Source organism: Nilaparvata lugens, chromosome 9 (assembly GCF_014356525.2).
Source record: "Nilaparvata lugens isolate BPH chromosome 9, ASM1435652v1, whole genome shotgun sequence".
NCBI lineage: Eukaryota > Metazoa > Arthropoda > Insecta > Hemiptera > Delphacidae > Nilaparvata > Nilaparvata lugens.
This window is the reverse complement of record NC_052512.1, coordinates 24,937,033-24,961,947: the sequence shown is the minus strand read 5'-3', so window position 1 is coordinate 24,961,947 and position 24,915 is coordinate 24,937,033. Positions and strand designations below refer to the sequence as shown.

Sequence of the window (24,915 nt, the reverse complement as noted above, 5' to 3'; positions counted from 1 at the left end):
ACATAATTTTCAGCTTCAACCATCATCACCAACTACATTGTCCTCACATTGATATTGCACACAATGACATAATTTCTATGAGAATCACCCGTTAGATGCACTTCATTTCAGTATTTCCTAGTAGAGAGGCGCGCTTAAGGACACCTCTAGGATCAAAATTTCAAACACTTATAACTTTTCACTCAATACTCAGATTCCATCGTACTACACTTCATTCTTCTATAGAATACTTTCCTTACCTGTGGTAATAGTGCAAGGAAAGTAAAAAGGTGTTGCACATGTGGAACAGACAATATAGTTCTTATTTCACCTTAATATGGAGAAATTCCACATTTCTGTTCATAGTGTAAATAGAAATTTAATATTGTTTGACAATTCTAGTTTTATTTCAAATTCGAAAACAATGATAACAAAATTATAATCTAACACACTATTTAAATGAACAGAGATCGACATCAATGTTCAAACATCGATGCAAATTAATCGATAAATCCAACATCGATTCAAATTAATCGCTACATCCAACATCGATGCAAATTAATCGCTACATCAAACATCGATGAAAATTAATCGATACATCCAACACAGCAGCATTCATTCGCAATTTCTAATAAATCTTAGGAGAAAATTGAAGTTTCTATCATGCGTTTCACTTTAAACTGTGAGAATTGATGTTATTTTTTTACAATTCTGACAGTTTGAAGTGAATCTCTCTTTATCTTGTTATCCTTCCTGGCCACAATGTGAATGGTACGGGTTTCTGTTTCTTCATCTTTTCCTGTTCCTCCATTTGCTCCTGTAAGAATGACAAAATAATGTGTAATAATTTTCGAATTCTAATTAAACTACAGGGACCGGCATATTAATCTGACGATTTTGTAGTAATTGTTATGTTTGAATCACTGGCATTGAAAAGGCGGAAATGAAGTACATCGACAGGTCTATTCTTGCCATTTCAGTAGCCAGTATGTCGTGTTCAAGTGAATATCAAGCGATTGTGATTGAAGCTTATTTTAAAAATAATGACTCAGTTATTTTAACACAGCGTTTATGTCGCATACATTTCAATAATACGTTCAATAATATCGTATTTAAATCGACACGCGCCTGTTCCCAGTAGGAATAAGATCTTGTTGTGGGTAAAGAATTTCAGGAACATGTCCGCTTTAAAAACGAAACCAACAGGACGAAAACGAATCCTGAAAACGCCTGAGTAGCTGTTACACAGTCTCCACGACGTTCAGCAACGAAACATGCTGTTGCGCTAGCCATTTCTGATCGAAGTATACGACGAAATCTTCATTCCGACCTAAAATTCCATCTGTATAAGATAATGTTAGTGCAACAAATTAATGCAAATTATTGGACACATTGCAAAGCCGCTTGCGAGATCATTCTCGAAAATGTTCACCAGGTGACCAGGATGCCTTTTATTCTTTCAAGTGACTAGGAAAATTTTCATTTTTCCGGATTTGTGAATAAACAAAATTACCGTTATTGAGCAGCCAATAATCCACAGAACTAAAGGAAGTCATTCAACAAGAAATTGAAGCAATTCCACAAGTGATGATTGAGCGAGCAATGGCAAATTTCAGAATTAGGTAGGTTACGTGAGATGTGAAAAGTAACGGAAATCATTTGGATGACATAATCTACAAATAAAAAACTTTGTGAGTAATCTATGTAATTCACTATAAATTGCAAAATTTTATTTATATTATATGATTTAATTGTAGAAAACACACTTTAGTTACTATCCCTCAAAAATCGTCAGGTTTTTATGCCGGGTCCTGTACATTCATACATTGACTATTAATACTCAAACTATTGTCTATTGATATTTAAAATATTGATAGTTACTAATACTATATTGTAATATTGACTGATGTAAGACTCACTGAATATTTAGGCCTAACTTTGAGGATCGTTCCAGAATTAAATTACACTTTTTTATATTCCTGTACATGGCAGGAAAAGGCTGAAATTCTCAGAGAACTTTCTTTCAAGTTTAATGTCTGCTTTGGCCGGGTGAGAATGTAAGATCGGCACAGTATGAGAGACTACCAACGTTACATAGCTTCACGAAAAATAACTATTGGGACTATCGGCTTCAGTTAACAGTAAAATTTCGAACATAAACGCCCTATACCATGGCATATATTTTTTTGCTATATTCTCTCTATGTCGTTACCGAACATGTGTCATAAAATTCTAATACTGTATTTGACGTTGTGGTGGTCATTTTACTCACTCACATGAAATAACATAAGTCGCGAAACATGTTGTGAGAGATTCAATTTTAAATATTTGTTTCTCTTTTTAATTAATTTCAATCGTGCCCTAAATTCTGTTGCTAGCATAGTCTATTTAATTTATCATACACAAAGATGGCATCTTTGATGGCAACTCCCACATAGAAATTTCTCGGGAGTTTCATTCCTCAGTAAATTTAGAAATTATATCTGGAATATGGTTGTAAGTAAATAATTGTATAACTTTTGCAGAAGCTATGTTTTGGTTTGTACTTTTGTTTACTTATAAATAAAATTTATATTATTATTAATTAAATTAAATTAAAAAAGGTGTGCTTTGATTTTGTTATGTATACTGCAACTGTATGTTCTATGGTATGGACTGACCATGAGCAAACGTTGCTTCTCCCTGAACGCCTCTATGGGATTGTCGAACTGCTGGTAGTGTCTGATGACGTCACGCACGTCGCCCACCTCTGAGGCAGCTATGGTGCGCAGAAACGCTGACAGGTCGTTGAGGTAGGTGTCGTCCATATTGCCGGACCAGCGCGGCACCACCAGCGTGTTGTCCAGGTGGAACTTCACCGAGCCCGGGTTCCAGTCAACTACTATCACCTTACAACAACAAACTATAGATGATTATGGTTTCTCGATCCATCCCGAGCTGCGATGTACGAGGGTAGGCTGATAACTAATGCACACATGCTTGTAGAGCACAAGCTAAATAAACTTCAGAAGCGCGCCTGGTGGCATGTAGAAGTACTATTTCTCCTCTACACGGCTGCGCAGTTTGAAGGCGTTGTGCTCATCCAGTTTGGTTTGGTTAGTGAAAGTATGGCGTCGTGTTTTGGTGTTATGTCAACGCAAATTAAACAACGCGCTGTTATCGAATTTGTGACTGCTGAGGAAGTGAATCCTAGTGAGATTCATCGTCGTTTAAAGGCTGTTTATTGTGACGATACTGTTGATAGGTCTACCGTGAATCGATGGGTTATAAAATTTCGAGATTGCCAACCTGGAAAAGCCTCAATTGTTGATGAAACACGCAGCGGACGTCCAATCACTGCCAAAGACGATAATCATCATAAACTCGTCAAAGACTTGATTCAAAATGACCGGCGAATCACTCAACAGCGTATCGCAAACCAAGTTGGAATATCCAAGTAACATGTCGGCCTCATTATTGAACAATTGGGATACCATAAAATCTGTGCACGATGGGTACCACGCCGTCTGACAGACGAGAATAAACAGCGTCGATTGGAATGCTGGGAACAATTTGAAGAGCTACCGTTAGGAAGGAGACGACTTCATAGATCATTTTTGAGAAGAATCAAAAATTAAATAACCTTTAAACGACGATGAATCTCACCGGGATTCACTTTCTCAGCAGTCACAAATTCGATAACAGCGCGTTGTTTAATTTGCGTTGACATAACACAAAAACACGACGCCATTCTTTCACTAACCAAACCAAACTGGATGAACACAACACCTTCAAACTACGCAGCCGTGTAGAGGATAAATAGAACTTCCACATGCCACCACGCTCGCTTCTGGGGGTTATTTGGTTTGTGCTCTACAAGCATGTGTGCATTACTTATCAGCCTACCCTCGTATTAACACACGTTTTCTATGTATTTGCAGTCAAATATTCAAGTAAATAATCGAATCAGTTTATACTAACTGACTGTAGAACTTTCGACCGTCTAGCGATCATTTTCAACAGTGGCGACCGGAAATGTTTTGTTGGCTAGGAAGAACACGTAGTTTTATTATACAGAGTGAGTCATATGTATGGGAACCTTCCAATAAGATGGAGACTGCTGTAGATATAATACTGTAACTTTCAGGATAAGTTATTGGTCGAATACTTTTGACGTACAACTGAATTTCAACCCCTCTTAGGGGGTTGTAACTCAAATATTTCAAATGTAAACACTCATTGTGTGGTAAATCATTTTGAAGGTCTTTTCAAAACAAGAAAGATGACATCAATAAAAAAGTTCTATGATGCTTGTCTCTAAAATGGCGGTTGATTAAAGTTTTAGTTTTTGAAGAAATGAGGGGTTGTAACTCAAATATTTCAAATGTAAACACTCATTGTGTGGTAAATCATTTTGAAGGTCTTTTCAAAACAAGAAAGATGACATCAATAAAAAGTTCTATAATACTTGTATCCAAAATGGCGGCTGATTGAAATTTCAAGTAAGAACTAAAACTAAAACTGGTACAGCTGGCTCGTAAACTCTAATAACTGGAAGATCAAAAGTTATTGCTATGCGTAGTAGCGTCTTGATGCCGTGCACGGGGTAAACCGGTCTCGGTTATCAACTTGTGAGACCATAATTGTATGTCATTGATGACTGAAGATCAGAATGAAAGAATCACTATCTCCTTATCATACATTACAAATTTAACTACTTTGGGACTCGTGTTATGGCAAGTTGAAGATTTTTTCTCAAAATGATTCTTTTTTGTGTGAAAATTGAAAGTTGAAGAAGGATGCTCACCTTGCTAAGATCCCTGTTCAGACAATCCAAATTCTTGACATGCTGTCCATCCACAAAATCGGTCGAATCTCTCACCAGTCGGTATGTGATGTAACCATTAGGGTCCAGGCCATCAATTATAGGAAACACGGTCTGCAAAACATTTACACCAATTTCAATAATTATAGGAGAAAATTGCATTTAGTACTTTTGTTGTTGAACAAGTTTGACAAAGGTTGATATTAGTGCAGCTTATGTGCAAAGGTAGGTCATTGCCGTACGGTATCAGATATTTCGTAAGCACACAAGTTGAACAAATAGTTTCCTTTGATTCCGGTTGTTATACTGTCAAAAATTATTCTAGTAAACCCATGTAGCGCGTTTAATTTCTTATTGCATGATGAAAAACCAGAAATGATTTATATTACCTGAGAATCACGTTCTAGTTGACAGAGCAAAATGAGATCTAAAATTCAAGTCTACAGTTTTGCATTTATCTTTATTTATTTATGTTTATATGTTCTCCTTTTACGGCGAAACGCGGCAATAGATGTTAATGAAATTTGACAGGTATGTTCCTTTTCTAATAAACGCGTCAACGTATATACAGAGTGTTCTGAAAAAAGGTTCCCATAAGTCAGGGCTTGATTCCTCACATCAAAAGAAAAAAGTACTAATTAACATAGGTGCGAAAATGCTTGGTTACCAAGTTATAGAGGGTGAAAGATTTCGTCTGAATTTCAGTTCCCCTGCTGAAACGAATCCCTACGGATATTTGTTGGAGATATAAAATTTAGCGTACTTTATGTAAAATGAACTGAAAAATTATAAAACAGTTTCCAGACCTGTAGCTACAGTAATTTTCAAGATATGTGACGAAATACGCGAAACTTGGTCTCGAAAAACAAGTTCCTTTAAAACTTCAACTGAGTTGTGGTCGATGTTGTAGAAACGTTCCATGATGAAATAAAAACACATAGATGTTGTCAGTTTTCTACACTTTAATTTTTAATTTTCTACACTTAACCTTTAAGTTCCTTTAAGGTTTGAAGCAGATTTACTATGTTAAATGTAAAATAAACACAAACTATTTTTTTACAGAACTTTCCTCAGATGATTGGCATTTTCGATACACCAACCCAAACAGCCAAATCAGCTATTAACCGTTTTCACACCGATATGTATATACTCTGAATTGACTATGAATTTACTCTGATGGACAGCATTAGAGGAGGCTGTGGTTTATAACTGCGCAAGGTCTAATGTTCATAGAATTACAAGTTTCTAAACTTGTTTACTAAACAAGTTTACAACTTAGTTGGAACGACAACTATGTAAATTAAACATAAATGAAAAACTCACTTAAAAATGTTAAACTATTCAAGTGAAAAAATATAGAATAAATTGTGAACTTACTATTTGAGACGGCAATTTGCCATGGAGTGAAGTATCGACTATAAATAGTTATTACTTATGATGCGATGTATTTATTGTAAACATTGGAAAGAAGCAGAGCCACCTCCAAGTAATAGGCTAGTATACTGTGAATGAATAAAGTTGAGACTTGGACAAAATACCTGTTTTGCCAAATTGTGCGAAATATCAATTAGTTCATGCAAGCATTAAATATTCAATTTGATGACAAAGTAGATGCAGAGTAGTCAATATGAATATATTCAGTCATATATGTAGTACAGTCAAAGAAAGGTAATAGAGGGAAATGTTTGGAAGACATTTTTTGACCCCGCAGTTCTGTTTAGGGTAATAAGGAGGTAAACATATCAAGAGTCCCCACCCCTCCCCCTGTGATAAGAGAGTGGGGGTGGTTAAGAGGTACCAATTTTTGGTTTCTCGCATATAACTCGAAAACTAAGTATCTTACGAACATAACAGTTATATACAAAATTGAAGTTTACATAATTTCCTACAATATTTATCTCTTAACTTTTTCTATATCTTCTCTAGTTTTCGAGATATATGCTCTTTGAAGGTGTGACATTTTTGAAAAAACACGTTTGCCTCCAATTTCTTTCAATTTTTGCTCATATAACTTTTAAAAAATCGATGGGAAAAATCCATGCTGATTATGAGCTTATAGAGCATTGAATTCTCTTCAATTTGATGTATGATTTCACACTTTTACGGATTTCCCTATACCTTTTGCAGCAGCTTTAGTGTTGATTGTGAAATCGCAATTTTTGCAGCAATAGACCAATTGACAAAGGAATTTGGAGGGAATGTTTTAAACATAATTTAGAACATTATGAGAAGAACATTGTTATGTTCTTTAAAGAAGAACATATCAAAAGTCCCCATTCCTAACTCATGTGCAAAGGGGATGAGGGTGGTTTAAAAGTTGCATTTTTCAGCGTTTTGCTCCCACGCTCATATCTTGAGAACAATGCGTTCAACTGACATAACTAACCATTCAAAATGAAGGTTATTAGAATCTCTACTCTTTTTGTTTTGTGGAATATTGTGATATTCCCAACAGTTCCCGAGTTATTCGCTCTTGAAGGTGTGTAATTTTTAAAATTACAGGTTTTTGTCCAATGTTTTGCTCTTTCAGGGCTTATAACTCTCCAACAATGCATCGTAAAATCTGATGATTATCGTAGGTTTGTAGAGCATTAAATTCTCTTTGAAATTATGTATTATTTCAATATTCCAAGTTTTCCTTTCATTGTTATAGCAGCTTCAATCTAGGGGGTGAAATTTTCATTGCTGCAACAATTGATCGTTCAGGGGGTGTCTGTGACACAATTTTTGACTTTGCAGCTTAATTTGAACTAGTTAGTAGGGGAACATAGCAAAAGTGCGCATCCCCTCTCTGTTGAAGGTGTGGAACCGCTGAGTTGACACTTGTTGCAGCAATGAAAATTTTACCCCCTACATTGAAGCTGCTATAGCAATGAAAGGAAAACTTGGAATAGTTTTATTAACATTTAATTTTAAAAAAAACCCGAAGAAGAAGAAGGAAAAGAAGACGAGGAAGAAACTCACCATTCCTGGCTCAGCTGTGAAAATGACCACCTCAAAGTAGGGTGATGCCACCTGCTCCAGAAACTGATCAACACCTGGTCTTTTCTTGAACCTCCAACCAGTCTGGTACTGTAACCATTACTTCAATCAATTTCATCAAATGCTAATAAATTCATTTATTCACAGTGCCACAAACAATAGAATAGAATAAGACTTTATTAACATAATTCAAATACGGTAATACAAAAAAGGAAAATGATAAATCATTCAAATGACACCTCAATTGTAAATAAACTAAAACTAGTGACCCCCGGGGTTGAAGAACTCGCTCATGAACTGTTGTATTAATCTATGAAATCCGCAACTTGTAATTATACAGGGTTAGTGAGAATTATTATGCTAAATATTTATTTTACAAGTATGATATGACAGTAGGTTCCATGGGGATCCTATTCCAATTGAAAAAACTACTTTCTTTCGCTTCAAAACTTTTGTCCGCCATCTTGACAGACATGTCATATGAATCCAGCTTCATTTTGAATCCAACTTCATTTTTTCGAATGGGAACGTGACAATTATGTAGCCAATAGTGCGAGCTGCCCAGTTTGCAGTCCAGAGCTGCACAGTTCAAAAGTGTACCATATTATCGATACCTTAGACCAGTTATAGAATAGACACGCACCATTGTATATTCATACTGAAAGTCGATGAAGCCAACATCTACTGCCATATCGCCCCATCATGACGTCAGCATCGGATAGAAAACTTTTCTGTAGTTTTTACATTGTTTTCCAGAGAAAATTGTGTCTATTTCAGCGGGAGTTTACCATTTTCATAAATAATAATTTGCTCCCATTTGAAATAGACGTAATCTGAAAGATTTCTATCCGATGCTGACGTCACGATGGGGCGATATGGCAGTAGATGTTGGCTTCAGAGGCTAGACTTCCCAGCTTGTCTATTCTATAACTGGTCTATGATACCATATTTATTTTTAGTATAATGGTCTCGATAATTCAATCTGACGAAAATGGAATACTTACCGTCCATTCAGGGTGTACTAGTAGATCCTTGAGCTCCAGTACTAGAGTGTAAGGAGGTTGCTGGTAGGGGTATGGCAAAGGATCGGGTAACAGCTTATCTCGAGAAGGGTGTTTCAGCATCTGAAAAAGGAAATTAATTAACTTTAGGAAGTACAAGACTAGGACCGAACGAAGCGGTATGTGCGTGAAAGTAGCCCCTCGCTAGCAACGAATTGAAACCTGATAGAATTTATTAGTGTCAAGTGGGCGTTCGGTGCTACGCGGTTTCTATTCGGTACCGATTTCAAATCTAATTAACGTTTCACATTTATCGGGATCGGCCGAAAACAGACAGAATAGCCCAGTCAATAAAGGTTTTTTCGATCCGAAAATTAAATAAAAGCTGAATCTTTTACCATCGATAGAACCCTCCCAGACGGTCATTCTCCCAAAAGTCCCAAGAAATCCCCTTGGAGCTTTCCCCCCTAGCACCCCTCAAAGTTGAAAAATGCAGGTAATCACGGAAAATCAATTATCTCTGTACCCATTGATCGGAAAAAGCTCTATTATATGCCATTCGATTCGTTACATTATGGACTACAATATTAGTTATATCAATTTTTTCAATAAAATTTACAGTTTTCTTGATAAAATAATATATATGTAAAAATTTAGGGGGTTTGCGATTTGATTTTTTTGTTTTCTTCGATTAACTTCGAAGTAAGTAGTTTTAAAGAAAAATGAGTCGAATAATTAATGTAGCCACTCTTATTGCAAATCCATTGATGTATATTGTTATGTATTTGCGATTCGATTTGACGCCGTGGAAGGGGAAACAGTCGACGCGGAACGGCGCGGCTGACTCTCTTAGCCATAGTAAACAGCAAACTGGGAATCAATTATCTCTGTAACCATTAATCGGAAAAAATCTATCATATGCCATTCGATTCGTTAAATTAAGGACTACAATATTAGTCGAATTCATTTCCTCAATAAATCGAACAGTTTTCTTAATAAAATAATATAATGTAAAAGTTTAGGGGTTTTTCGATTTGATTTTTTTGTTTTCTCCGATTAACTTCGAAGCAAGTAGTTTTAAAGAACAATGTGACGAATAATTATTGTAGCCACATTCATTGCGAATCCATTGATGTATATTGTTATGTATTTGCGATTCAAGTTGACGCTGTGGAAGGGGAAACAGCCGACGCGGCTGACTCCCTTCACCATAGTAAACAGAATAATACTGCTGTCTACATTGCATCTCATTTACAGTATGGCGCTCGAAACAATCAATTTTGTCTATTGTTTTGACATGCGCTGTATATAGATTTTCACTTTTCAATACTCTTAAAAATTATTACAATTTTCTTGATTTAACCATGCTCATGATAAAAATCAGGATTTTGTTGTTTTCTCACAGAATTTATTTTATTAATTTGAAGTGTGCCTTCTCCATACGAGTCAGAGGTAACACAATTACCTTCATCTTATCCTTATTTTGTGAAAAATGAAGATTCAAAATTTATTTTCGTAGCTTTTCTTGTGTTTTAACTTGTTTCATCACTCTTTATAATTTAAACACTTGATAATGGAATGAATATCATCAGATCACGTGAACAAAAAAATTTTCAAGCTGAAAGTAAATTAATTTGTTGCACATTCGGTTCAAATATTAACAAATGTTACCAAATATTATCACATATAGTGATGACGAATTATTCTGAAGCTTACTATTCTCACTGAACATGAAGAAGCAATACCAAGCCAGAATCGCAGTTCCGTTCAAATCATTATTATCAGAGCTTTCAAATTGATGCTATGTAACTATGGATGTTATCCCCATCTCACAATTCCCCTATTTATCCTTATCCTGATTCAGAATGAAGTAGTTGATCTCTATAATCACAAAAATCAATGTACAGTACCTATAATAAATAGTAAAAATAACAAAATTTCTAGTAATAATGCAACTTTTTCTAGGTATGAATTTCAAGGCTCATAAAATGACTTTTTCTCAATCACAGGCAGAAATTCCAATGATTATCATAATAGTAATTTAATGAAAATTGTTTATATTGTACATTGTTCGACGTAAGATAAGCTACATCTTCAAGATAACCAACGTATTTAGGATTATCATGCTTATGAATGAAAGCGAGACTGTGATAGAAGATTGGTTAAACTGAAATATAAACATTATAGACAATCCATATTTCTGATCAACTATAATTATAAATGATAGTATCAAGCCGTAATGGAGCAACTGAATTTCAAAGTTACTATCCACTGTTCAAATCGCACTGTGATTTCCTTTTACTTCCAAATGGATTGAATTGCCTCACTCTTCAATGTAACAATTATTGAAAAAAACAAGTGTAATGTGAACGTCATCCAAATAGCATTTGAATTTCAATTTTTAGATCATGAAATTCATAAAAAACTAATTCTTGAGAGAATAGTGATGAATTGCAAACAGTGCAAGTAACATTAATACAAAGCGATACAATGAAAGACAACATCGATTAATTTAATATTGGACTTATCAAATTTATATTATTTATAAAGCTTATAAAATGTAAAACCAACATTTTAAATTTTCTCCACTGGAGCAAAACATCGATAGAAAATAAAGAAGAGCCCATCATAAGCGCAATATACTTGTGTACTAGAATTCACTTGAACTAACTCATCACTTCAACCCTTCAATGATCACAATGAACTAGAATGGTATAAAACCATGGAATTGATAATCAGGTACATTTTTCAAATAGCTTCACCCAACTAAATCTGTGAGTAAAGTAAATTTGTATGGCTTTTGTTGGTGGGGAGTCCCTTGAGGGAAGGTCCCACCGCCTGAATATATAATTTAAGCCATCAATGAGCCTTACGACTGTCATACTTCAGCCGGGACCCACAATTTATCGTGCCCATCCGATAACACGGGAGTGATCTGGTTAAAAAACTTTTGGTATCGAGAGGGTTTGAACCCGGGATCTCTATGCTGCTACGCAAGCACTCTATCCACTAGACCACGGATCACTCCACTAAATCTGTGAATGCTAAGTCATAAGAAATCATGTTCAACAGATTCAATTTGAATGCTTCAAATAGAAAATGATCTATTCTTTTGGTGCCCTAATCAAAATCAACATTAATCGACATAAAGAAAAGCTTCTGCCAACCTTGTATAGTGAATGACAAGATGCGAGTGGAGGTGAAAAATCGATATGTTAACAAAAATAATAGAAGATGATGAATCGTCTTTCAAATAATCTTATACGGTAGGGTACTTTGTGGTTAAATGTGAAACACTTTCATGATTTTCCTACCTTTTATGCATGCTTACTCTTCCTTAATTTGTATGTTTGCATGGCTTTCATCTTTAGAATCTACTGAATTTTCATATTGGACTGTCTAAATAATCTAGATTCAACTAGTAAGAACGGAAGATAAGCTACTTTACAGAGAGAATCATAGAAAGTTTCGACTCAACAAGCCCAATGTATAATTTTTTTATGCCTCAGCTGTCATATATATTTGGCTCAACTGAAGGTATATTATCAACCTGGCTTGAAGAATATTAACTGTAGAAAACAGCAAACACTGCACGCTATGATTTTTCAGGAAATTGCCACTGTTAACACTATTGTAATCTATGATTTATCTCAGTTTTTGACATAGCTTATGATAAATTTTAGCATAGAATTATGATCATACACATATATTTTAAATATGTATTATATTATGTAATAGTATGAATATTTTATCGGTTGCAAACATAGAATGCATGATTTAGCACATCTATAACAACAAAATGATTTTAGAGAATTAAAATGTGAAAAATTAGTTTCATCGCATATCAAAACAATAGACAAAATTGATTGTTTCGAGCGCCATAGTGTGAATAAGATGCAACTTAGAAAGCAGTAGGCCTACTACTGTATTTTACTGTTTACTATGGTGAAGAGAGTCAGCCACGCCATACCGCGTCGACTGTTTCCCCTTCCACAGCGTCAAATCGAATCGCAAATGAATAACAATATACATCAATGGATTCGCAATGAATGTGGCTACATTAATTATTTGTCTAGTTTTCTTTAGATTATTTGCTTCGAAGTTAATCGGAGAAAACAAAAATCAAATCGAAAAACCCCTAAATTTTTAAGTATATATTATTTTATCAAGGAAACTGTTTGATGTATTGAGAAAATGAATACGACTAATATTTTAGTCCATAATGTAACGAATCGAATGACTAAATATCATATTATGATAGATTTTTTTTCGATTAATGGTTACAGAGATAATTGATTTCCAGTTTGCCGTTTACTATAGCTAAGAGAGTCAGCCGCGCCATTCCGCGTCGACTGTTTCCCCTTCCACAGCCTCAAATTAGATCGCAAATACATAATAATATACATCAATGGATTTGCAATGAGAGTGGCTACATTAATTATTTGGCTCATTTTTCTTTAAAACTACTTCTTTCGAGGTTAATCGGAGAAAACAAAAAAATCAAATCACAAACCCCCTCAATTTTTACATATATATTATTTTATCAAGAAAACTGTTGATTTTATTGAAAAAATTAATATAACTAATATTGTAGTCCATAATGTAACGAATCGAATGGCATATAATAGAACTGTTTCCGATCAATGGTTACAGAGATAATTGATTTCCCGTGTTTACCTGCATTTTTCATGTTTTAGGGGGTTGGGGCGGAAAGCTCCAAGGGGATTTCTTGGGACTTTTGGGAGAATGACCCTCTGGGAGGGTTCTATCGATGGTGGGAAATTCAGCTTTTATTTAATTTTCGGATCGAAACTGCTTTTTTGGACCTTCATTGACTGGGCTAGAAAGCAAACCGAACCAAACAGAATTGTATGTGAATCTAGCCTTAGAGCGAAGCCAAGGCGTTATTTCAGGCGTTTTCAGACAAGAAGTCGACAGGGAATGAAGCTCTCTGATTGGCTGATTATTAGCTTATTATCACCACAAAAAAGCAATATAAATTTCACAAACATTTTTTCGGAAATTAACTGACCACATCAAGTAAGCGTGTAATTAATCTATTTCATTTAAATCAACACAAAAATGTTTGAGTCTAGTCCGCATAACATCAATACCGCCTGCAGCGCAACACAATGAAATTTGAAATAAAAACAATAAAACAAAAACACATATCAATTACCATTCTACGTTAGTATAGTTCTCAAAAGCTAAGTGCCGTTTATTTCATACAACCATTCCTTAGTTACATTACAGAAAAAAAGAGTGGGAGAAGAACATGTCCCAAGGTCATAAGGTATTCTGTTGAAGATGTAAAGTTAAGTTTTCTTCAAATGTGTAACTTATCAATGAAAAATGACGATTGTCTCAACATATTGTATGTTTTATGACAATAAACGATGATTTGATTTGATCTAAGGCCCTAAATACAAGAATGAGCGTCGAAAAAGCTCTTTATTGACTTTCTGGGCCCTACACAACAGTCTTTTGAAAATTATTTTATGGTAGAATTATTGTCTGTACCAATGCTCCGTTCTCAAACGCCAACCCAATTCAGCTAATCTGATAGCTACCTGCCCTGCCGACTCGTTTGAAAAAACCGCTTCGTGTGGCCCTAAGTCCTCATCAACAAAACTCCATACAAATATACATCTGCTTACCTTATTATAATAATCGAGCTCTCTAAGCATCCGTTTCAAGTACTGCGACACAATTGGCAGCGAAGAGAACTCATCTTCTACCTCATTTCCATCTTCGTCTAGGCGAGGTGCACCTAGAGCAGAGCACAACATTACAATGATTAGATTACAATGCATTTCTGCTCAAGTTATCTAATACTATTGAACGAGCAATTTCTGTTTATATGTTTGTATTTTACAGGATCTTGAAAACGGCTCTAACGATTCTCACGAAATTCAGGACATAGTAGGTTTATAATATAAAAATTCGATCGCACTAGGTCTCATCCCTGGGATAACTCGCTGAAGGACATTGAAAGAATAATTATTATTCATCCTTGGAAAAACAGCTGATAATTATTTCGTCGTCTGTTGATGATGGAAGTGAGTGAGCAAGTTGACTGTGTCAAGTGTGTGTTGGACTGTGTCAAAATTATGACTCAGCTCTTGAACTTTTGTAATCATTCAATCAGCTACTTAGTCCCGGTTGCAAAAAAGCCGGGTTATTTTTAATCCTGATTAATTCCAGTAGAACCATCTTTTTGAAATGGTCTTCCCTGATTTGGTTCACGTGAAATTATTCAGGATTAAAATTCAACCGGCTTTTGTGCAACTGAGCCTTTGTGAGGGATATTTTTGCATTCCTCTGGGAATTAATAATCTCAATTCTCTGTTCGTAATAAATGTTTAATGCTTTTGTACTCCAGAGCAAAGCTCGGTCCCCGATATTAGCTATTAAATGAGCGTAATGAATTAAGCTGAATATAAACAAAAATAACTATTTTAATATACGTTAAGTTATATAATTGAAAAAAAAACAGTTTTATTTTTGTCAGATCGAAATTTAGTATACTTTTGTATAGGATTGCAGTTACGTGTTGAAACCAACACATCTTTAGCTGTAGTGCACACACCAACACATTTTGACGTGATATTATGCATCTAGTATGCATCATGTTTCATGGATCTAGAAATATATCTACAGTATCTATCTTCCTATCCTATTATATTGCACGAGCAATTTCTGTATTTATATGGTTATTTAGGTATGTATTTATGTTCAACGGATCTCGAAAACGGCTCTAACGATTTTCACAAAATTTGGAACATAGTAGGTTTATGATATAAAAATTCGATTGCACTAGGTCTAATCCCTGGGAAAACTCGCTGAAGGATATGAAAAGGATAATAATTATTCATTCTTGGTAAACACGTGATAATTTCTTCGTCTGTCGACAACAGAAGATGAGAGTTCCTGTGTAGGAGAGAGAAAGAATTATGTTCAGTTGTTGAATCAATCAGCTTATCTCAAGAGAAATATTATCTAGAAATTTTAATCGACTTGATCAAAATAATCTGATTTGTTGACATGACATGGTATATCATTCTAAATTAGAGTATATAATAATTTTTAAAGTTAATAATTATTTTACAGTTTTAAGTGATTAGTGAGTGTTATTTTGTTATTCAATTTGGTTTGTAAACAATCTAAATTAGAACTTCTCTGTTTTCAAATGTTTGGACTAAGAATTGGACCTGAATTCAAGTGTATGGAACATAACCTTAACCTTATAAATCAAAATTCGAGGAAGAAATAGTTTTGGGCTGTGCCTGTTAGTCCTACCCCAATCATTTCAAAGAATTGTGTTCTGTTTACCAATAAATAAATAATGAGCGAAGCTCAGTTAATGAGAAGAAGAGAAAAAATGGATGAGCTCCTGGATGCACGTACTTCTATTAAATTTAACCGTGATTAAAGGCCACCAGAACCAATGAGAGAAGTAGATGAACATTTTTACCAGCGGTTAATCACGGTAAAATTTGATAGACGTATGTGCCACAAGAAATTTCAAAATTGTACTTAAACTGAATTTAACTGTGATTAAATGCCAAAAAATCAATGAGTGCTGGTTGCACAAAAACTGGTTAAATTTAAATAGTAATTAATTCACGAGAACCAATCAGAGAAGCCTTCTAATCGAAAAAATCTTCTCTGGTTGGTTATAGTGGAATTAATCACGTTTAGAATTAAACCGGCTTTTGTGCAACGAGGCCGCAGAGAAGCAGATGACCCCTTTAATCACGATTAAATATTATATACGTACGTGAGACCGTGAGAAATTTCAAAACTGTACTTACCCAAGTTGAATACCAAACTACCGCCGAGCAGTCCTAGAAACGATCCCATAGCAATCAGCATGTACTTTGTTTTTCTGTTGGCTTCCTGTCTTCTTCTAGCCATTTCTTCTTCATCCTCATTCATTTTCTCCTCTTTGTTCTGTTCATTCTTTATTTCGGTGTGCAACTGTTGCAGAATCCGCCCTGCCTCTAAAAACCGCATCAGAAAAATTTAAAAATCACTTATTGACTATCAAAAGCGAAAAGTGACATTAAACCAAAGCCAAATGTTATAGAGTTACACTAACGTTTCCTTTTAAACGATATATCATCAAATTTTATTTCATAATCTTATTTTTCATGGTTTTGACAATAGTGCTATAAGCTTGTTTTTTCCTACTTGAATGGTAGAGGTTTTACGGTAATTAGTTTTTCACAACAATTGTTTCTCCAACTTTTCAGGAGTTGGATCAGGTATCCCTTAGGTTTCTACTTACGGGTCACTCATCTTCATTAGGCCTAATGGCTTTCCTGCAGCTGTAAGGAATGATTTTGTAAAAGCTTTCATGTTTGCAGATGACCTGGCTATTCAGATAAATCTAATGAATTTTTTTATTAGGCTTATACTTTTATCAATCCAATAGTTGAAGACTGATCTGCTGCTAATTATCTATGTCTCAGCTAGTATAAGAATCAAATTTGGGAGTTAGGTTTCAGTTTGTATACTGATAATTTTAAGTTCTTAGGCATTACAGTGCAGAGTAGTCTCAAATGGGAATTACACATTATCTTTCACCATTCACGCTCCGGGTGGTTAGTCCCTACATCCCCACTCACCTTCCAAACCGAACCTGACTAGGCGGCTGGCATTGAGGTCGGACAAGTCGGGGGAACAGTTCACTCACTAGTCTTTTCCAACTCGTCTGGCAGCATTCGCCCCGCCTACAACCCCATTCACGATCCGAAGTCAAATAATGGATCTCAAGATGGACATAATATCGGATAGTTAATGGCTTGCTTAAAATGTGTTCCGACCACCGGGAAGAATTTCTATTGAACCGTAGCCTACCCATGTTATGACCATCAAAAAGTTATTTTATGACTATAAACGATTAAATATCTATAACCTGATTGAGTATAATACAGGGCTCTCCAACCTACGGCCCGCGGGCCACATCCGGCCCGCGGATAGATTCTGTCCGGCCCGCCGAGAGTTATTGCTACAGATTTTTTAAAATATATATTTTTGTACACTTTTTTGACAACAGCTGTGAGTTCAGTACTCTTCTCTTACCAGCCACTCCATTTCTTAATAAGAGTAAAATTAGCTGTAAACAAGCAGCGATTAACCATTGTGAGATATTAGCAAATGGTCTGCACGGACTGTACATGTCTCTCCCAGAAAAAGACTCTAAAAACATTAAAAAACCATGCTCAAGCTATGTTTTCTCTTTCTGGATCTACCTACAAGTGTGAGCAGATATTTTCAAAAATGAAGTTTGTTGATTCCAAATACATATCTTCCTTGTCAGATGAACATTTGAAAACAATTTTAATGATCGGAACCACAGTTTGATCCTAAATGGGCGGGCATTTCAAGTGGAAAAGAAATGCGATCTTCTCACTAAAAATAATTATTCTCTTTTAGTTTGGTAACTTTCTGTGAGCTCGTGTATTGTCAAGTTGTCTTATTACTATAAAAAATTTAGTAGCATTTTGTTTAACTTGCTAAATTTATGCTTTTTCAAGTTTTCTTATGACCTTTTTACACTCAATAAATTGGACTTTGTATTGAAATGAATTGAATTGGTTTGTTTCTTCCTGTGTTTTAATTAAACCTACTTAAAACTCCTCATATTATTTTAATGGAAATATAATAATTTTACACCCCCCAAATCACCCGTCATGTGTGCCCCACAAGTCAAATTTCATGTACATCCTTGTTATTGGCCCTCTAAGCCTCCAAGAATTGACAATGTGGCCCTTAGATAAAAAAGGTTGGAGACCCCTGATATAATATATTATATATCATAAATTAGACTGTGTTATGGAGCCAAAATGGAAAAAATAAATTTTATCATAAATCATTCTAGTATTCTAAAAAAAATGATGGCGGTAAGCTACCATGAAATAAGCCGCAATGGAAATAGGCTAGCCTAGTTTAAGTTTTCAAATAATTAAAGAGCTACCTCATTTGGTTTATGAATAATAAAAAATCCCAAACATCTTCAAAATAACTTACGTACCTAGCATATTATTACTGAAATAATATAAATGTACTCACGGTAATGCCTGCAGCATACATTCAAAGGTAACCTATATGAAGCAAACGAATGTTCCTGTTTGAAATAATTATTAGTAGCATAAATTGGTGACTTTAGCCTAATACACTTCAAGTCTTTAAATAAAAGAATTCTACTGAACTGGTAACCTAATCTATACACTCGTACACCGGCCATTTCACCATAAAAGATTGAATTTGCATAGAACGGCGTAGTGGCGAGGCGACTAATAACAATATAACCTACAAATTAATAGACTTTACTTGACACTACTCGAACACAGCACATAATATAGCTCATGCGCTCTGTATTGAATGATAGTTCTACTAATAGCCACTAGGCACGACTGAAAAGCGGGCAAAATCAAATTTTATGCCCCGCATTTTTATTTTCCTTGCCCTATTACCATAGGTAAGGAAAGTATTGCTTTCCCAAAAAAAAAAATTGAGGTACCCTTATTTTTACTTTCCTTGCCCTATTACCATAGGTAAGGAAAGTATTGCTTTCCCATAAAAATTATGGTACCCTTATTTCAAGTTTTCTATATGTTTCAAGGTCCCCCGAGTCCAAAAACATTATTTTTGGTTGTTGGTGTGTGTGTGTGTGTGTGTGTGTGTGTGTGTGTGTGTGTGTGTGTGTGTGTGTGTGTGTATGTCTGTGAACACGATAGCTCCATTCCTAATTAACCGATTGACTTAAAATTTTAAACTTGAGGTCCTTATACGATGAGGATCCGACAATAAGAAATTCAATTCAAAATGGCGGATAATGACTAAAAAAAAAACAATGTTTTTCTCGAAAAAAAAATTGCATGGTTGCCTGTAAAGTTTTACGGGCAAAAGTTTTACGTGACAACGACTTGAGTGGTAATAGTATATTTCGCACCTAGGGTCGAAAATGTGCGTTTTCCGGCTCGAGATCGCGGTTTTCAAGTTCGAGACGAAGTCGAGAACTTGAAGCATTCGAGAGCCGGTAAAACATTTTTGCCCGGGTTGCGAATGCTATTTTTTGCCACACCAAAAAAAAACTTCCCAATATATAAGAAATTGAAAAATAAATAAAATTCAAACACCCTATTTTGATAGTTTGAATCTTGGTTATGACAACTTTTACTGTCAATTAATTTCAATATTACTAATTAATAATTTACAATAGTGACCATATTTTTATACTATTAATATTTCAAATAATTGTTTGAATTCTTATATCTCGCGCTTTGCGCCCAGTGCAATATCTCATAGATAGATGGATGAATAGAATTTTCATTACTATTTTGAAATAATGTGATGAAAAATTAATATAATTGCATATTTCACAGTTTTGTCTCAAATTTATCTAAAAAATTGATTGAAATTTAAATTACGGTAACTAATATAAAAAATAGCTAATAAAAGTCGAAATTCATTGACAAAAAAATGTCATTGACCAAGATTCGAACCTAGATCATGTTTGTTATTCACTGAGCTTTGAGTTCTGATGTAAGCTATTACGCCTATACACTCTCGGCCATTGCGTATTGTTGAACGTAGGGGCCTGACTGATAACACTTAGCATACTCCTAAAAAGTGTACAACAGACTTTGGCTCGTGACTTATATTATTAAAATTGATATTATTATCTGTCTCACAATAAAATTTTCACTCTGAATTAAGTCAGGTAACGTGTGTAGGCTACTATAATATAGTGTATAGCGGCAAATTTGAAGCCGGTGTGCCAGCATTTTCACAACAAATATATTTTGGCTGCTTTTAAATTGTATAAAAATGAAAGAAAAACTGATTTACTTTTGACATTTTAAAAGAACCAAAATGAGTTTAGAAATAGAGCCAACATTACATTTTCTAAACCAAATTTTTATAAAAACATTTTGAGAGACTAGTTTCTGTTGTTGCACCATTTCTCTCAAGTTGTTACTCATCTCAAGTAACTGGTTTGTTATTTTATTCGAAATTGACTATATCATTTTTATGATGAAATCAGTGCTGTAGACTATTTCAAATTATTATCATTTATTTCAATGACCAGGCATTCCTGGATAGATCGATCACGTCTTCAGTTATAGGATGGTCATAGTTGACTAGACCCAACTATAGGCCCGCCACAACGTAGACCCACGCTAATCCATGAAAAGCAACCCACGCCGTGGGATGTTTTGTAAACCATTGCTAGGCTTCTCCAGACATCTGTGTAATACATGCAATGAATAATCCACTTGTCAGCTGATTGATTATGAATAATTCTATAGCAATGGTTCACAAAACATCCCACGGCGTGGGTTGCTTTTCGTGGATTAGCGTGGGTCTACTTTGCGGCGGCCATATGAGCGTATATAATAGAGGTACTGTAAGATATAGGCCATACGAAAAACCAAACATGGTGTATTTCAAATCGAAAATTGGTGGATTGTTTGTTTTTTTTTATTAAATTCCAATTTTACAAAGATTAACATCAACATTTTTAGGTGCTCTTAGAAGTTATAGGAAGGAGAATTAATCAGCCTGCAAATATAAAAATACCTCTTGAGGAGAAAATACTTTTTACAGTTTGGATGTTGAGCAAACCAGAGACATTCTTAGCTGCTGATGACAGATATAATTTTTCTCAAAGTACTGCTCATAGAACATTCTATGAGATAGTGGATGTCATTGCAGCTTCAGTAGATGAACATGGTCGACACTCTTGCAGCAACAAAAGTCATCTGATGTAATTAATAATAATAGCCTTTACCAACTTCATAACTTGTGCTTGCTACATAAGAACTTCCTTTAATACAAGATTATCACCGGGTTGCACAACGGTCTGTTAACTTTTAATCCCAAATAAATTTCACTTTTGTTGCATCAGTAGTCCACACATGACCCTCTGTGGTGACTTCTGTAACATAAAGAAAACAATGATATTAAAACATCATTAAGTAGTGAACATGATTGACTTCCATAAGGTAGGTCTACTAAGCATTATGTTATAATTACAAGTAGTGCAGTCTATATACAGTGGTGCTTGCAAAATACATTGTAGTTCTTAATTTTCAATATGTTATAAATCACTCTCAAACAGGCTGTATCAGTGCCACTTTTTTGAAGTTGTCTTTTGAAGGAAACTTCAAGCTTGGCTACAAAATCTTACAGAAGCTTGATTAAATTACACCGGAAGAGTAGCTCAAATTATGTTATAATCACATATAACATAGAAGAAACGCGTCTATAGTGAGGTCACGTATATTGGCAGTAGAGTAATATAGAAGAACAACGTTGCCGATTCTCTGCCTTTTATAGCTGATACCAGTATATCTTATGTAACTGTTCATTCTTCTTTAGAACAATCAATTTATTGTACTCATCAAGTGAATTTACTTTTCAATAAATAATACACTTGCATAATTAGATTGAAAATTTTGTTAATAATTAACAATTATTGATCATATTTCAACATTGTAAAAAATCTGGCAAAAGGATAGCAACACCAATGTTAATCAAATACTGACTATCCTAGGAAAAATTAAAGGTTACAAATTTTCCTAAACATTTTATTCGTCTAGGTTTTCGAGATTTTTTTCTCTGTATCTTCTTTAGTATTGACGAAAAGACAGACTTCTTTCAATTGTGGAGTAGCTTGGTTTAAGTTTTCAAAATGCAATGGGTTTAAAGCTGCATATTATACACCAAAGTTTTCACAGATTCTTCTATAAAAAAGTTGTTGATTATCTTTAAAAATTTGCTGTTCTCAAACAATGTAGAGCAACAAAAGCTGTCAAAATTTTCGCTAAGAAAGCATAGTCTGCATGGACTTGTAATGAAGGAAAATTTTGTTGGCAACTTTCTCAGTGTTTAGAATGTATGGAAAACAAAAATCATGTTAGATAGAGGATTTTTACAAGTTGAGAAAGCAATTTTGCTGTAATTTTAACATATTGCCATAATTTGTTAAAAACTTTGAATGACAACTCTAATGTAAAAGCTCCAAGTTTTTAGCTTGGCGTAAATTATCACAGTATCTACAAAAAATAGCAGCAGAATATGGTAAAATTATTTATACCAATGTGACTACTATCACTAATCGTTATTACGGTATGTGATAGAAATTATATTTTAAGAGGATTGCATGAAAGCGCCTTACCTGCTGCTAAACCAGCCATCTCGATGTGGCCATAGTTTTGTTTCAGATAGGACTGGAAGAAGTCCAAGCTGCTTGTAAAACAAAAATCATAAAGTTTCAATACTTGAGCTATTAAATTTAAATTAAAATCAATCTTTATGAAATGCAGAGGACCTGCATAGCAAATAAAATTATTCTTATAGAAAGCAAGAGATAATTTTTATAATCTTTATAATGCATAGGCCTATTCCATAGAATAACAAACTTTTTAATGAAATGAAAATGAGTGAAGTTTATTAGGTTTAAGTTTATGTTTAGCCAATTAGGTATTCTGAAATTTGATAATGAAATTCTATTTATTTTTAAATAAATTATGCCATAAACAAAATACGAATAGGTATTGAGGTTAAACAGCTATAAAAATGTAAGAAGTAGCCAAAATCAAAAGTAAATATTTCAATGCTATTTAAATGGATCAATAACTTTCATGACCACACAGAATATATTAACAAAATAGGTCGGACAAGTCGGGGAACAGTTCACTCACTAGTCTTTTCCAACTCGTCTGGCAGCATTCGCCCCGCCTACAACCCCATTCACGATCCGAAGTCAAATAATGGATCTCAAGATGGACATAATATCGGATAGTTAATGGCTTGCTTAAAATGTGTTCCGACCACCGGGAAGAATTTCTATTGAACCGTAGCCTACCCATGTTATGACCATCAAAAAGTTATTTTATGACTATAAACGATTAAATATCTATAACCTGATTGAGTATAATACAGGGCTCTCCAACCTACGGCCCGCGGGCCACATCCGGCCCGCGGATAGATTCTGTCCGGCCCGCCGAGAGTTATTGCTACAGATTTTTTAAAATATATATTTTTGTACACTTTTTTGACAACAGCTGTGAGTTCAGTACTCTTCTCTTACCAGCCACTCCATTTCTTAATAAGAGTAAAATTAGCTGTAAACAAGCAGCGATTAACCATTGTGAGATATTAGCAAATGGTCTGCACGGACTGTACATGTTTCTCCCAGAAAAAGACTCTAAAAACATTAAAAAACCATGCTCAAGCTATGTTTTCTCTTTCTGGATCTACCTACAAGTGTGAGTAGACATTTTCAAAAATGAAGTTTGTTGATTCCAAATACATATCTTCCTTGTCAGATGAACATTTGAAAACAATTTTAATGATCGGAACCACAGTTTGATCCTAAATGGGCGGGCATTTCAAGTGGAAAAGAAATGCGATCTTCTCACTAAAAATAATTATTCTCTTTTAGTTTGGTAACTTTCTGTGAGCTCGTGTATTGTCAAGTTGTCTTATTACTATAAAAAATTTAGTAGCATTTTGTTTAACTTGCTAAATTTATGCTTTTTCAAGTTTTCTTATGACCTTTTTACACTCAATAAATTGGACTTTGTATTGAAATGAATTGAATTGGTTTGTTTCTTCCTGTGTTTTAATTAAACCTACTTAAAACTCCTCATATTATTTTAATGGAAATATAATAATTTTACACCCCCCAAATCACCCGTCATGTGTGCCCCACAAGTCAAATTTCATGTACATCCTTGTTATTGGCCCTCTAAGCCTCCAAGAATTGACAATGTGGCCCTTAGATAAAAAAGGTTGGAGACCCCTGATATAATATATTATATATCATAAATTAGACTGTGTTTTGGAGCCAAATGGAAAAAATAAATTTTATCATAAATCATTCTAGTATTCTAAAAAAAATGATGGCGGTAAGCTACCATGAAATAAGCCGCAATGGAAATAGGCTAGCCTAGTTTAAGTTTTCAAATAATTAAAGAGCTACCTCATTTGGTTTATGAATAATAAAAATCCCAAACATCTTCAAAATAACTTACGTACCTAGCATATTATTACTGAAATAATATAAATGTACTCACGGTAATGCCTGCAGCATACATTCAAAGGTAACCTATATGAAGCAAACGAATGTTC

The 24,915-nt window shown here is 34.5% G+C and overlaps 1 protein-coding gene and 1 long non-coding RNA gene across 2 annotated transcripts; both read right to left on the bottom strand.

Annotated features, from left to right (window-relative positions):
* Window positions 1–364: 364 nt before the first annotated feature.
* On the bottom strand, window positions 365–19,120 carry LOC111061039 (mitochondrial import inner membrane translocase subunit TIM50-C). The gene is made up of 8 exons (XM_039435676.1): window positions 18,844–19,120; window positions 16,581–16,769; window positions 14,424–14,536; window positions 8,770–8,889; window positions 7,748–7,855; window positions 4,766–4,897; window positions 2,640–2,867; window positions 365–796 (listed from the first exon to the last, which is right to left on the bottom strand). Exons 1-8 carry the CDS (start codon window positions 19,016–19,018, stop codon window positions 716–718), a joined length of 1,146 nt encoding a protein of 381 aa, XP_039291610.1. The 5' UTR covers window positions 19,019–19,120; the 3' UTR covers window positions 365–715.
* A 2,301-nt stretch (window positions 19,121–21,421) lies between these two features.
* Window positions 21,422–23,270, bottom strand: LOC120353084. Its single transcript, XR_005572182.1, has 2 exons — window positions 22,958–23,270; window positions 21,422–21,715 (listed from the first exon to the last, which is right to left on the bottom strand). It is a non-coding gene; the product is annotated as an uncharacterized LOC120353084 (long non-coding RNA).
* Window positions 23,271–24,915: the final 1,645 nt, after the last annotated feature.